General features: G+C 65.3%; 1 protein-coding gene across 1 annotated transcript in view; it reads right to left on the bottom strand.

The window, feature by feature from the left end:
- PLXNB1 (plexin B1) overlaps window positions 1–14,493 on the bottom strand; it is a 29,142-nt gene that overhangs the window by 7,813 nt on the left and 6,836 nt on the right. The window contains exons 4-27 of the mRNA XM_080676054.1: window positions 10,972–11,154; window positions 10,527–10,655; window positions 10,338–10,438; window positions 9,632–9,764; window positions 9,258–9,414; window positions 8,885–8,993; window positions 8,700–8,808; window positions 7,691–8,362; window positions 7,413–7,535; window positions 7,137–7,259; window positions 6,484–6,577; window positions 6,233–6,405; window positions 5,941–6,092; window positions 4,557–4,662; window positions 3,755–3,891; window positions 3,307–3,483; window positions 2,993–3,164; window positions 2,552–2,794; window positions 1,938–2,102; window positions 1,712–1,860; window positions 1,042–1,142; window positions 744–961; window positions 457–635; window positions 234–300 (exon numbers count right to left, since the gene is read on the bottom strand). Of these exons, the coding sequence (XP_080532180.1) occupies window positions 234–300; window positions 457–635; window positions 744–961; window positions 1,042–1,142; window positions 1,712–1,860; window positions 1,938–2,102; window positions 2,552–2,794; window positions 2,993–3,164; window positions 3,307–3,483; window positions 3,755–3,891; window positions 4,557–4,662; window positions 5,941–6,092; window positions 6,233–6,405; window positions 6,484–6,577; window positions 7,137–7,259; window positions 7,413–7,535; window positions 7,691–8,362; window positions 8,700–8,808; window positions 8,885–8,993; window positions 9,258–9,414; window positions 9,632–9,764; window positions 10,338–10,438; window positions 10,527–10,655; window positions 10,972–11,154 (3,972 nt within the window). The remainder of the gene's footprint in view (window positions 1–233; window positions 301–456; window positions 636–743; window positions 962–1,041; window positions 1,143–1,711; window positions 1,861–1,937; window positions 2,103–2,551; window positions 2,795–2,992; window positions 3,165–3,306; window positions 3,484–3,754; window positions 3,892–4,556; window positions 4,663–5,940; window positions 6,093–6,232; window positions 6,406–6,483; window positions 6,578–7,136; window positions 7,260–7,412; window positions 7,536–7,690; window positions 8,363–8,699; window positions 8,809–8,884; window positions 8,994–9,257; window positions 9,415–9,631; window positions 9,765–10,337; window positions 10,439–10,526; window positions 10,656–10,971; window positions 11,155–14,493) is intronic.

Genomic DNA, 14,493 nt, shown 5'->3' with positions numbered 1-14,493 from the left:
GGCAGTTAGCGCCCCTGGGGCAGGCGAAGGGCCTGGGGCAGGAGAAGGGCCTGGGGCAGGTGACGGGCCTGGGGCAGAGGTGTACGGGACATGACCCACACGGGGCACAGGGACAGGATGCAGGCTGCAGAGGGCTTAAGGGACTGAGGACACGCTGGGCAGGCGTGCACAGGCCGCGTGGGGCGAGGGGCCGCATGGTTGGAGACGCCCCTCCCGCCCCTCTGCCCCCTCACCCTCACGAAGGTGTAGAGGCAGATGGACATCCAGTTGGTGAGCAGCTTCTCCACCACCGTCTCTGTCCTGCGTGACAGGAGGGGCGGGGCGGGGTCAGCAGGCGGGCTGCAAGGCTCTCTGCTCTGCAGACCCCCAGGCCCTGGGGGGCGGGTCCCCGCTCGGCTCCGGACTCCAGGTGTCCAAAGCGGCGTGGCCCCCACTGCTCCCCACACCCACACGGACCTGCGCAGCATCAGCTTGGGGTTCTTGGCCACATACTGGGCCACCAGGTCGCTGAGCAGCGTGCGCAGGATGTCCGTGAAGTACTCGAGCTTCCCGTGCAAAGCCACGGTGAGCAGAGACGCCACGTAGGCGCGGTCCCGCGCGGAGAAGGTGCGCTGGCTCTCCAGGGTGTGGATGAACTGGCATGGGGAGAGGGGTGGGAGGGAGGGAGGGAGGGGCCGTTGAGAAACCCAGAGATGGAGAGGGGCGGGGGGGGGGGAAGGGGTGGCGGGGGGGGGGCGCTGTACCTTGGTGAGGAAGAGCTTGCTGTTGAGCAGGTTGGAGAGCTGACCCAGTCCTTGCTCCACCGTCGGGAGCCTGCTCTCGGGCACGCCCAGGTCCCGGTGCAGCGGCGACTCCTGGTGCCCGGGGAAGAAGATCCGCTCGGCGTACACCTTGTAGTCCAGGAAGGGGATGCCGCTGCCCAGCAGGTCGCTGGTGAGGTCCGTCATCTCGGTCATCAGGTCTGTGGGCAGAAGAGGCCAGGTCTGGGCACTCGGCCCGTGGCGGGAGGGGGCCGGGGCCGGGGCCCTCCTGCGGCCTCACCCGTGAATTCCTTCTTGCAGCGGTCCCGCACACTGCTCTCCAGGTTCTCCAGCTGGATCTGGACCTTCTTGTAGTCCCTCAGCGCCTGCTTGCTCTTCCTCCTGCTCGGCACCAAGGACGGGAAAGGCTGGGGAGGCCGGAGCCCCCGCTGGTCCCACCTGGCCCAGGCCTGCCTGGGCCAGCGTCCAGCCCACCCATGCCCAGGCCTAGCCCTGGATAACGTGGCCTGTCTCATCCCGGGCAAGTCAAACCCGCCTCTGTCCTGTCTAGCCCAGCACAGGGGTCAGCCGGGACCTGTTTTCCCGAATAAAGGTTTATCGGGGCCCAGGCCAGGTGGTCCAATGGTTAGAGCGAGGTGGCGGTTCGATCCCCGGTCAGGGCACGTACAAGAATCAACCAATGAATTCTTCAGTAAGTGGAACAGCTAACGGATGCTTCTCTCTCCCTCCCTCCCTCCCTCTACAACCAATCAATCAACTAGAAAAACGGGAAGGGTTACCGGCACGCAGCCCGGCTCACGGCTGCTTTGCGCTCTAACGGCAGAGTCAGCAGGGCCCGCCCGGCCCGCCCACAGAGCCTGGACTCCTGACTCTCCGGCCCTGCCGAGGAGGCGTGTCCACCCCCGGCCCGGCGTGCCCCTCCCCGAGGCAGCCACGCCCGCGGCGCCCACCTGTACACGAGGACGACGACGCTGACTCCCAGAGCCAGGAGGGAGGCGCCCACCCCCAAGCCCACCCGGGCTGCGAGGGGGAAGGCCGCCGGGCTCTCGCCGTCGTACTGCACGGCGCCCAGCGAGAAGCGCAGGTTCCCCATCTGCACCTGCGGGGACGCGCCCGTGAGCAAGGCTCCCCGCGAGCCCGGGGGGCCGCCCGCCCGGGGCCGGCCTGCCCACCCACCATGAACTCCGGCAGCGCATCGGGCGCCGCCCCCAGGGGCGGGGGCTGCTCCGCGGGGGGCTCGCAGTACAGGTGGTGCCGGGTCAGGGTCTTCACCGCGCAGGCGCCGGCCCCTATCATGGCCACCACCTCCTCCTTGGTCATGGCCACGTCCAGGTTCTCCCCCTGGAAGGCGGGTCACTGGGCTGGCACTCAGAGCTGCTCCCCCGGGGGCGAGCTGGGGTCACTCAGACTCCACCCCCCCAATGCGGGAGAGCTGGCCCAGACCCCCGTGTCATCACCCTGTCCGCCCATGGGTGTCTTCCAAGCGGCCACCCCGGCCGACCCCTCTCTGCCCTTCCCTCCCTCTCTTCCCAGGCAGCTGTGCGCCACGCCACCCGCCTGCTGTGAGCCAAGCCATTCACGCCTCGTCCTGCAGATCCTGCTGCGGGCATGCCGGGCCCAGGCCACAGGAGCCAGGCCCTGCCGGGTGCATCAGGCCTGGCACCCACCCCCAGCCCCTCGCTGCGTGAAAGGGGCGGTGCCAGGGGCGGCCACGGGCCCTTGCTCTGCAGTCTGCGCCCTCCGCCCGCGCCCACGGCAATGCTGTCCGGCCCTGCGGCCACGCCGGGTACCTCCACAGAGAGCACGCTCCCCGGCTTGTGGCGGAAGGGCACGGTGGGGTCCTCCGGGTTGAGGGGCCGCAGGGTGGGGTCGGCTTCGTAGGAGAAGGGGGTGGGGCTCAGCGTGGCAAAGTCAAAGACCAGGTTGTCCAGGATAAACTCCACCCGCACCCAGGGGTCCTGGGGCGGCCCCGGGAGGGCAGGCGCGCGGCAGGTGAGGAGCTGGGAGGAGTTCACCTGGCAGGGCTCCTCCACCTGGCGGGGCGGGGGGAGGGTCAGGGGGTACAGAGGGGCAGAGGGGGGCGGGAGAGGGTGGGGGGACCGAGAGGGGGGACGGGGAGAGTCAGGGGGTCCCGCAAAGACAGTGCCCACCCCACGGCTGTCCTCAGGGTGGGGGTGGGGGGTAGGGTGGCGGCCAGCCCAGAACAGGCAGGGGCGCCCGGGGTGTCCTACGTGAATGCCGCCGCAGGGGGCTCCGGGGGGACATGGTGTCTCCGGGACTACGCGGCGCCTGCGCCCCAGGCCTCCGCCCGGCTGCTGCGCTCTGGGCACCGCCGTCACGCGGATCCTCGGTGTCTGGACCACGTCCAAGTTCTGGCCGCGGACCCGGATCTCGCGTCCTCCGCTGCAACAGGAGCCGCCCGTGGCCTGGAGGCCGGCTTCACGGCACAGCCGGGGCCTCCCCAGCGGCCACAGCGCCCGCCCCCAGCCGGGGCCTCCCCAGCGGGTGGGGTCACAGCCCCCCAGCCCCCCAACCGGCGCAGCACCTGAGGAAGCTCTTGGCCGGGCCCGCGGAGGTGACGTTGGGGTCGGGCGTGTACTCGAACCGGCCGTGTGGGAGCCTCCGCTCCGTGGCCCCGAACCACACGGCCACGGGGAGCGCGGCGGGCGCGGGGTGCGGGCTGGTCTCACACCGCAGCTGCTCCGCCTGCTGCCCCTGCAGCCTGGGGAAGGGAGGCGGGTGGCCGGCGGGCCAGGCTGCCGGGAGGGCCCGGGAAGGAGGGGGGCTGGTTCCGGGACGGGGACCCACGCGAGCCTCAGCTCCCTGCCCTGCAGTGCTGACCTCCCTCCCACGGGGCCCTGCAAGCTACACCCCTCGCCGCCGCGGCTCGGGAGGGCCTGGCCCCTTCCCCACGGAGTGGACTTGGCCTCCGCCCTGTCCCCCAGCACCCCTCCCCGCGGGCCGGGGTTCCTGCAGGAGGAAGCAGCCCTCACAGGTGACAAGGCCGGTCTCCGACCACCACCCGGATGTCCTCCGGCCGCCCAGTCAGGAGCTTGGCGCCGAGCAGCGTGAGGCGGGTGCCCCCGGCTCTGGGGCCTCGGGACGGGAAGAGGGAATGCACCTTTGGGTCCTGTGGGAAGGGCACCGGATGGACAGACCGTCAGGCCAGAGACAGGGAGGCCGGGAGCCCAAGGCAGACACAAAGGCCCTGGGGCCCCGGAGCCCAGGAAACCAGAGGGGCTGGGAGGAGCCAGCAGAGGGCTGGGAGGAGCCAGCAGAGGGTGGGAGGAGCCACTGGAGGGGCTGGGAGGAGCCAGCAGAGGGCTGGGAGGAGCCAGCAGAGGGTGGGAGGAGCCACTGGAGGGGCTGGGAGGAGCCAGCAGAGGGTGGGAGGGGCCAGCAGAGGGGCAGAGGGGTGGGAGGAGCCACTGGAGGGGTGGGAGGGGCCAGCAGAGGGGTGGGAGGGGCCAGTAGAGGGGTGGGAAGGGCCAGTAGGGGATGGGAGGAGCCAGCAGAGGGTGGGAGGGGCCAGCAGAGGGGCAGAGGGGTGGGAGGAGCCACTGGAGGGGGTGGGAGGATCCACTGGAGGGTGGGAGGAGCCAGCAGGGGAGTGGGAGGAGCCACTGGAGGGTGGGAGGAGCCAGCAGAGGGGTGGGAGGGGCCAGCAGAGGGGTGGGAGGGGCCAGTAGGGGATGGGAGGAGCCAGCAGAGGAGTGGGAGGAGCCAACAGAGGGGGTGGGAGGGGCCGGCAGAGGGGGTGGCCCCTCAGCAGTGGGGGCCTCAGCAGCCAGGCACCTGGTAGGCAAAGTCGTGCTCCGAGACACCTCGTCCTCTTCCTGGAACTTCCACAGTGACAGCGCCTGTCACTTCCTCCCCGCTGGCCTCAGTCACACACACGAGGCTGTGGGCACAGGGAGGCTGGGTGGGGCCAGGCCATGCCAAGGGCGGTCTCCCTGCCCCCATCCCCCCCGGGGTGGACCGGAGCCCTCCGCGTTGGAGGGAGCTAGCTCCGCGGGGCCTCCTGGAGGCTCTGCATTCTGGGCACCCACCCGCGTGGTTTCAACCGTTCAGGTAGCCGCCGGCCCCGAAGGAAGAATTCTCTGAGCGGCACAACGGGGAGGAGCGGGAGGAGCGGGCCGAGCTACTGCCCCGGCGGACGGCGCCCCTTGCAGAGTGGAGGGACCTTGACCTCCGCGTGGGAAACAGCCCCCGGAAGCTCGGTCAGTGCGGGGATGGGCGTGAGCGGGAAGCAGTGACCTCAGCACAGGCCGGTCTCCGCCAGAAAGCAGGACTCGGGGCCAATTACTAGCCGACAGGCATGGACTCGGCGGAAGCGCAAACGGACCGGAGCCAGGCCGGGCGCTCCCCGCAGGGGGTCCGTGGTTCTAAGGCATTCCCCTTACCCAGAAGTTTGGACTTCAGGTGGAAGACATTGGTACATCATTAACATGTTTTTTTAAGTGTTTTTCCCTAAGGCAGTGGTCGGCAACCGAGCCGCAGTTTGCCGACCACAGTTCTAGACTCATTCACTGTCGGAACAGCCCTGCCGTTCTCAGTCATCACACGGGGAGGGGGGGGGGGGCTCCACGCTCCCCATCTTGTGTAAAACACAGGCGCCCGTCTCCACCCACGCAGGTGCCCACGCCAGCCTAGGGCTGCCCTGCGTGGTCTGGCCGTCTCTGCTGGTCTGGGACGGAGTGTCGTGGGAGCGTCCCATGTACGCACTGTGGCCTGCACAGCCCAGCCAGGTTCCTGGGAGCCAGGCCTCTGTACCAGGAGCCTGGGAAGGCACGGGCTCCCGGGCTGGACGGAGCCTCCGGCCCCCAGCGGGTGAGCCCCACGCCTACCCTCCGGAGGAGTCGGCCCAGGGCGGTGCATGGGGGCGGGGGAGGGTCGTTGGCGAGGCCAGCCCTGCGCACAGCCGCCAGGGACCTGGAGAACCTGCTGCCCCACCCCCCACCCCCGCCTCCACCCCCAGCTCCACCCCCAGCTCCGGCAGCGCTGGGCCCAGGCCTGGGGATGAACGACCCCCAGGAGCCCCAGCCCTGAGGCCTGGCGACCAGGACCAAGCAGGGGCCAGGGAGGCAGAGGCGCCCGGGGTGGGGGTGGGGGTGGGCTCTGAGCAGGAAGCCAGCCTCGGCGCCCACAGCCTGTCCCTGCGCCTCCTCCGCCCGCTCACCTGCTGGAGACCGCGTATTCCTGCGCGTCCACGGCGCAGGGCACTCCGGCCACTCGGACCGTGTCCTGCACGTCCCGCACGCGTTGGCCCAGGTTGGAGCCCCTGATGGTGACGCGGGTGCCTCCGTCCACAGGCCCGGTCAGTGGCTCCACCTGTCCCGGGACAAGGACTGCTCACACCCGCCAGCAGCCTGGAGGCACAGGCCCGGCGCCCTCGGGGGACCGGGACCCTCAGCGGCCCACGCTCCCTCCCAGGCGGCAGCGAGGAGGGGCGTGCCAGCGCTTCAACACACCGAGTGGATGAGGGGCGCGGGGCACTGGGTGGCCACAGCCTCGGCCGAGCCGCAGGCCTCGCGGGCCACGCACCGTGGGCGCTCCCCCTTGCACCACACGCAGCCGTACTGGGGCGCGGCCGTCTGGCAGTGGCTGCAGTCCCCGTGTCCCACGGAGCAGTCGTACAGCACCACTGGGAGGCGGAGGTGGGCGTGAGAGGCCGGCATGGGCGAGCCCGGGGCCCCCCTCCGCCCCTCCGCCCGCCGCTCACGGTGCAGCCCGCTGGCGCTGTCCACGCGCAGGTGGCCGCCTTGGCGCAGAAACAGCCCCACCCGGAGCTCTGGCTGCAGGGCCTCGTAGCTGAGCTGCAGGAACAGGAGGGTCAGAGCGGGGGCTGGGAGGCAGCAGGTGGGGGGAGGTGGCAGGGGACAGGGCCTCCGCTGCGAGGGTGATGGGTGGGAGGCCCCCAGGTACGCAGGGGTGGCCCTGGGTTCCACGTCAGAGAAAGGACCAACATGACCTCTTGTGGGAACACAAAGCCAGAGGTCAGAGCTACCGAGACCCCTCTGTCAGGGCCAGAGACAGAGCTGGGATCCCGGGGCCCCTGAGACACAGGATCGGATGTCAGAGAGGGGGTCCCAAGACTCCCTGGGGTCACAGGGTCAGAGCTGGGGCTGGCATCCAGGGGCCCCATGGAACACAGGGTCAGAGGTCAGAGAGGGGGTCCCAAGACTCCCTGGGGTCACAGGGTCAGAGCTCGGGCTGGCATCCAGGGGCCCCATGGAACACAGGGTCAGAGGTCAGAGAGGGGGTCCCAAGACTCCCTGGGGTCACAGGGTCAGAGCTGGGGCTGGGCTGGGTGTGGTGCGCCCGCTGAGGCTGCAGCCAGGCCACCTCTGCCCACCCAGGCACCGAGGTCTGCACCTGGTGCTGCTGGCACGTGACATGGCACCGCGTATCCGGAGGCAGCTCGCACTCCACCTGGGCCGCCACGGCCACCTGTCGGCCCTCCAGCTCCATCACACACTCGCTGTCTCCGGGGCCGTCCTGAGGGCGCGGGGCAGCGGGGCAGCGTCAGGAGCGGGGCCTGAGAGCCCCAGGGGCCTGCACCGCCCTGGGCCGGGCCCGAGACCCGGGGCTGGCATCGAGTTTGCCAACAGCAAGGAGGCCTCCACACCCCCTGCCAGGCGGCCCGCTCACCTGGAGGAGACGCAGGTTCCTGCCCAGCAGCCGAACTTGTCGCTCCACGTGGACCGGCAACAGCGTGGAGCCCTGGACGCTGTCCACGCAGGGGCAGGAGCTGGCCCCCCAGCTCCCCTCTTCCTGTAGAGACGAGCAAGGCAGGCATGGAGCCCCCCCCGCCCCCCGCCGGTCCTCTCCCGCACGGAGCCCAGGGCCCTCGATGGGGCGATGCAGGGCCGCCCAGCGGGCAGGCACCTGCCCGGGTCCCCAGGCCTCCTTCCCGAGCCGGGCCTCACCAGCTCCCAGAGCGTGGGGCTGTCGAACTGGTAGTCGAGGCTGGACAGGAGGAGGAGGGGGGCGGCAGGGCCCTCGTGCTCCGCCGAGTCTCCATCACCTGAGAGGAGGGGGGAAGTGGAGAAGGCGGGCGTGTCACCCCCCGTCCACTCGTCCGCCTCGGGCCGCGCGCCGCCTTCTCTCGTGAGCCAGTCCAGGGCGGGCTTCGTGGCGCCGGCGGCCCCTGGGAAAGCGGTGGCAGGAGCAGCGCTGGGGGGTTGGGCCAGGGACACGGCGGAGGGGAAGGCCCCGGGGCCAGGGTCGGCGGGGGCCGCGTCGGAGGGTGATGGGTGGGAGGCCACCAGGTCCGCGGGGGTGGCCGTGGGCTCGACGTCAGTGAGAGCAGGGACAGTGGTTCCAGGTCCGTCCAGGGGGCTGGGAGGGAGGGGACCCTCGTGCAGAGGGGACCCTGTGGAGGCTGAGGCAGGTGTGGGGCTGGGGCCTGCCCACGGCCCCCAGGTGCTGAGCGGGGAGGGCCGGGTCCCAGGCGGGGTCTCTGAGGCTGCGGCGGAGGAGGGCGCCCCGGGCTCCACGGGCGGGGTGTCAGGGGCAGGGGTGACGGTGGTCGTGGGGGCTGCGGATGGGGAGGGGGTGGGGGCATCCTTGGCGGGAGGGGCCGGGGACAGCAGCGGGCTCTGGGGGGAGGCAGAGGAAGGCAGGAGGGCCCCTCAGCAGGCAGCAGGCAGCAGGCAGGAAAGGATGTGTTAGGAGGAGAGGAGACCAAGGGAAAGAGAAAAAAAACAGCCCATTAACTCCCCAGAGGAGGCGGGGGGTGGGAGGGGGTGCTCCGGGGTCTGTGCCGAGGGGGCGGCCAGACCTCGCTGCCTCTCAGCTGCAAATGCCCCTCCCGGGCGGTGGGCCGCTCAGGTGCGCACGGCAGCCTCGCGGGGCGGGCAGGCACAGGCCGGGCCGTGGAACAACGCTTACCCGGGCACCCCCGCCCCCGCAGGGCCCAGCCGGCGTCACGCTCACCTGCTGGCTGGCCACCACGGGCCCGGAGTCACACGAGGCCCTGTGCGTACACAGGTGCTGCCAGACGCACCAGTTACACCCCCAGCGGCTGCGCACGCAGGCCTGGCACCTGCACAGACACAGCCGTGGGGCACGGGGCACGGGGCACGGGGCAGCCGGGCCTGGGGGTCAGGGGAGGGACTCACGGCGCAGACGGGTGGAGGTCGGTGATGGCCACGCAGTCATAGAAGGAGAGGGGGGCCTTGGCAATCACGACCGTGCCCAGTCTGAGCTCCAGGCTCACGGACACGTGGTCTGCAAGCGGGGGGGGGGGGGGGGGGGAGGGCCAGCTGAGGAGGGGGCAGGGGTTTCCAGGCCCCCAGCCAACGTCCCGAGACCATTCAGAGTGGGGAAGGCATGCTGGGTCGGGGGACAGAGTCCACTGGGAATAAAATGGGCACCTTAGGGGCTTGGGGACTAGTGGGGGGACGCTGGGCCCCACCCACACCCCCTGGGGCAAGGCAGGAGGCAGGCAGGGCTTCGGGGGTGGGGGGGGGGCTGGCCCCTTCTCTCACCCACCGGCTCCTCTCGGCAGCGCTGGGGCCCCGCTTGGGTCTGGGGAGGGACACCTCACCCCGGACGGGGTCGGCAGGGCAGGGCTCTGGTATTCCCCGAAGTGGCAGGAATATGACTCCCCCGGCCACAGGGGGGGCAGGTCAGGCACCGACAGGAAAACCTGCCGAGGGAGGCCAGGACACGCGGTCGGAGCCAGTGGGCAGCAGACGGGGCTTGCCCCAGGCACCCTCGGGCCTGGCCAGTAACAGCCAGCGGGAGCAAGGCCCCGAGCGGTGGCCTGTGCCGGCCACGTGGCCCTCGGTACATCTGACACCAACATCTAAGGCGCGGACCCATCACCGGAGCCCTCCCCCCGGGGCCCACCTGCTCTCACTCACCTCCCTCCTCTCCTCTCGGCTGATGTTGGCAGGACTCATGGCTGCCACCTGCAGACAGCCGGGCTCCGGCCCGAAGCTCCACAGCCATCGGGCTGGGCCCTGGCCCGGCGAGCACTCAGCACGGCGGCTGCACCTGGGCGAGAATGACCGGTGCCCACTGGGACCTCCAGGGCCGGGGGACGTTCACGGGGCAGGGACACCTTCAGCCCTGGGGACACCTGGGCAGTACCCTCAGCTGGGCCAGGACACTGGGCTGGGGGTGCCCTGGCCAGGCCCTGATCCCCGGGGCGGAGGACGGAGTGGGGGATTGGGGCACGCAGGGGTCAGGGGTTGAGGGGCAAGAGCCAAGGACCAGGAATCCTAGAGAGGGCATTATTATTATTATTATTATTATTATTATTTAATCTATTTTTATTGGTTTCAGAGGGGAAGGGAGAGGGAGAGAGAGAAACATCCATGATGAGAGAGAATCACGGATCGGCTGCCTCCTGCACAGCCCCTCCTGGGGATGGAGCCCGCAACCCGGGCACGTGCCCTTGACCGGAATCGAACCCGGGACCCTTCAGTCCGCAGGCCGACGCCCTATCCACTGAGCAACACCAGCTGGGGCCTGGACAGGGCCATTATAACGGCAGGAGCACGGAGGGCAGGAGGCTGGGGTTAGGGCTGGGGCTGGGGAGAGGTCGGGCGTCCGCGCAGCACCCACCTGCCCAGGAGCACACACCAGCCGCAGTACGGGTCCCTGTGAGCAAGGCAAGAGGCACAGTCCAGGTGCTGAGCACAGGTGGCCACCGGGACCCTGAGAAGCTGGGACAGCAAAGAGGGTTGAGGCCCGCGGTCCCAGCACTGGTGGTGGCCAAGGCCCTCCCGGCAGCCAGGTCCGCCGGCCACTCACGGTGCTCTGGGTCATGACGTACAGGTGCTCCAAGGCCCCATCGAAGGTGAGGTCTCTGCTCACCGCAGACCCTGGCTGGATGCTCTGCGTGGAGTACGGGTGCCCATCACCTCCTGGGCCCAGGAACACCTGAGATCAGAAACCACAAGTCCATGGCCACAGGCCCGGGGTAGCGCTGCCCCCAAAGGAAGCAATTTGCAGGTAGATTTCCTCGCAGGCAGTGCAGGTCTCACCACCCGGCCCTGGGGGCCGAAGGGGGATCAGAAGGGGTGGGGGTCACAGTTAGACACCGCCCAGCCCTAGGAAGAGGAACCTGGGGCTGGGGATATGTCCCGATGCCCTATCTCAGCCTCAGGGGTCACAGGGGCAGCTCGGTCCAGGCCGGGTCCCCCACAGCCTGTCCCCTCCAGACCTCCGGCGGGCCCAGCACTTCCTGTGGACTCACCCTGTGCAGCTGCCCTTGACTGTCACCCAGGAATGCAATGGTGTGTCCATCCTCCACGGTCACTGCCACCGCCGTGAGCTGAACCCCCGGCCACTCCAGAACTGGCGTGGCTTCCAGGGGGACCCGACTGGCCATGGGGCTGGGCGTGTGGTCCGAGCCACAGGGGTACGCATCCAGCGTGTCCTGCAGGCAGCAGGGAGCCTCCGTGAGCCCTCCCTGGAGAACCTCCCCGCCCCGCCCTCCGGCCAAGCCCATTGCCTTCCCTGGGCTCCTGGCCAGTTCTCCGGGAACAATTCTGTCCTCTCGGCTGGGCCTCTGGGACACCCTGGTCCCTGCCCCAGGCTCTCGGCCAGCCTCGCTGACAACATCGCCCACAGCCGCGCACTAGCACTCAGCCCTGCCTCCCAGGCTATCTCCCCTCCGGCGGCGCCTTCTCCTCTAGATCCCCACCTGTCTGGGCCCCACCTTTGCCCATCCCCCTTTGCTTCCAGGTGTGTGTAAGCTCAGCCTCTTCCCAGACCACTTCTCCAAAGCCTCGCGCAGGCGGCACCATGCCCAATCCACTCACCGGGCCCCGCCCCGTGGTGTGGCTCCCCCACCCTTTTTTTTTTTTAAATATTTTTTAAGCCCTAACCAGTTTGGCTCAGTGGCTAGAGCGTCAGCCTGCGGACTGAAGGGTCCCGGGTTCGATTCCAGTCAAGGGCATGTACCTTGGTTGCAGGCACATCCCCAGTAGGGGGTGTGCAGGAGGCAGCTGATCGATGTCTCTCTCTCATCGATGTTTCTAACTCTCTCTCCCTCTCCCTTCCTCTCTGTAAAAAATCAATAAAATAGGTATTTTTTAAAATATATATTTTAGACAGAAGGATCCAAGATGGCGGCATAGGTAAACACCTAAACTGCTGCCTCGCACAACAATTTCAAAACTACAACTAAAAGACAAGACGTCTATCACCCAGAACCACGGGAAAGCTGGCGGAGTGGAAGTTCTACAATAGAAGAAAAGAGAAAAGAGCATTGAGACGTGCACAAGCGCTGAAAAGCTGAGGTATGGAGTTGCGCGATCCGGGCTGGCGCGGGCACCTGGGAGCGCTGCTTTTTTCAACCCGAAGGGAGACAAGCCCCCGATTACTCCGAACTCCAGTTTCTGGGGAGACGCGGGGGACCCAAACTCCTATGGGGAGAAGCTGGACTGTCTGCCATTGGGTCAGAAAGCGAGGGAGGCTTGCTTACATAGCTGTGCGCAGGAATAATTGTTTACTGCGCTGGGACTCAGGGACGCGGTTGGAGACGCAGAGCCGTCTAACTGGCAGCCATCGCTGTTTGCCACGCCCTAGCCTAGTGACACCCTGAGACCCTACCCGCACAATCTACAAACCCACCCAAGCTCCAAGCAGCGGCTTTAGCATATGAATGGCCTGCCCTATCGCAGCTTAACCTAGCAAACTTGCAGCCCGGGTCAGACAGCTCCAAAACCTCCAAACCCCAAGCAAAGAGGAGAAAACTGTAGTTCTCGCTGTAGCTCCTGCTGGGTGGCCTCAGACAGTGGCTGACCTGCACCCCATTGGAGATCCAGAAGCCAGTGTATCTAGTGGTCAGAGTGAGACACCAGATTTCAACTCCTCACATCCATAAGTGACACATTCAAGAGGCAGACTCAGTGAGCACCAAAGCCCCACTGAAACAAGTCCTGCCTCATAAGGGTGTCTCCAGCGCAGCAGTTCTTCCATTATAGACACAGCGGGTCCTCACAGCCAATTGGCCTGGAGGTCAATTCCTCCCAGTATACCAACAGCAATCAAGGTTTAACTACAACAAGACTGTGCACTCAGCCCACAAGGGGTGTACCAAAGGCGTCCACCTCAGGTGATTGGGGAGGCTGAGCTACTGGCCCCTATAGGTCACCTACCACACAAAGCCACTCCATCAACACAAGGAAGCAGCAAAATGCGGAGACAAAGAAACATGTCACGAATGAAAGAAATGGAGGAACGCAAACTACTGGATGACATAGAGTTCAGAACCACATTTATAAGGTTACTCAGGAATCTTCTAAAAACCGCTGAGGAACTTAGTGAGACCTTTAAGGATCTTAATGAGAATGCCAAAAAAATGGAAAAGGACCAGTCGGAAATTAAGCATACACTGTCTGAAATAAAGAATATACAGAAACTCAACTGTAGATCAACGTACCCCAAGAATCAAACCAAAGATCTGAAATATGAGGAAACAAAAAACACCCAACCAGAAAAACAAAAAGAAAGAAGAATCCAAAAATATGAAGATAGTGTAAGGAGCCTATGGGACAACTTTAAGTGTACTAACATCCAAATTTTGGGGGTGCCAGAAGAAGAGAGAGAGCAAAATATTGAAAACCTATTAGAAGAAATAATGACAGAAAACTTCCCCCACCTGGTGAAAGAAATAGACTTACAAGTTAAGGAAGCGCACAAAACCACATACAAGAGGAATCCAAAGAGGACCACACCAAGACACATCATAATTAAAATGCCAAGAGCAAAAGACAAAGAGAGAATCTTGAAAGCAGCAAGAGAAAAACAGTTAATTACCTACAAGGGAGCACCCATACGACTGTCAGCTGATTTCTCAACAGAAACTATGCAGGCCAGAACGGAGTGACATGAAATATTCAAAGTGATGAATAGCAAGAACCTACAACCAAGATTACTCTACCCAGCAAAGCTATCATTCAGAATTGAAGGTCAGATAAAGAGCTTCACAGACAAGAAAAAGCTAAAGGAGTTCATCACCACCAAACCAGGATTACATGAAATGCTGAAAGGTATTCTTTAAGAAGAGGAGGAAGAAGAAAAGGTAAAGATAAAAATTATGAACAACAAAATGACATCAAATACATACCTACCAACAAGTGAATCTAAAAATCAAGTGAATAAAAAATATGAAGAACAGAATGGACTGGTGAATATAATAGAATCAGGGACATAGAAAGGGAGTGGACTGACAATTCTCAGGGGGAAGGGGGTGTGAGGGGTGCGGGAAGAGATTGGACAAAAATCATACACCTATGGATGAGGACAGTGGCGGGGGGTAAGGGCATGGGGTGGGGTGGGGAATCAGGTGGAGGGGAGCTATGGGGGGAAAAAAAAGAGGAACACCTGTAATAATCTGAACAATATTAAAAATAAATAAAAATAAAATATGTATTTAAAAAATACATACTTTTGAAATTGATTTCAGAGGGGAAGGGAGGGGGAGAGAGAGATAGAAACATCCATGAGGAGAGAGAATCATGGATCGGCTGCCTCCTGCACGCCTCCTACTGGGGATGGAGCCCGCAACCCGGGCGTGTGCCTGACTGTGAATGGAACCGTGACCTCCTGGTTCCTAGGTGGACGCTCCGTCACGGAGCCACGCCGGCCAGGCCCTTCTTCCCTTTTTGAATCCATCCTGAGGCTAGAGCCGAACACGCCTCGCCCTCACCTGCCCTCTTGCTCAAAAAACTATCGCAACCGGTCCCAGCCCCCACCCCATTCTGGGTGG

This window comes from Plecotus auritus (assembly GCF_963455305.1).
Source record: "Plecotus auritus genome assembly, chromosome: 6".
In the NCBI taxonomy this organism is placed as follows: domain Eukaryota; kingdom Metazoa; phylum Chordata; class Mammalia; order Chiroptera; family Vespertilionidae; genus Plecotus; species Plecotus auritus.
Note: the sequence above shows the minus strand (reverse complement) of the source record. Positions and strands in the feature narration are given on the sequence as shown.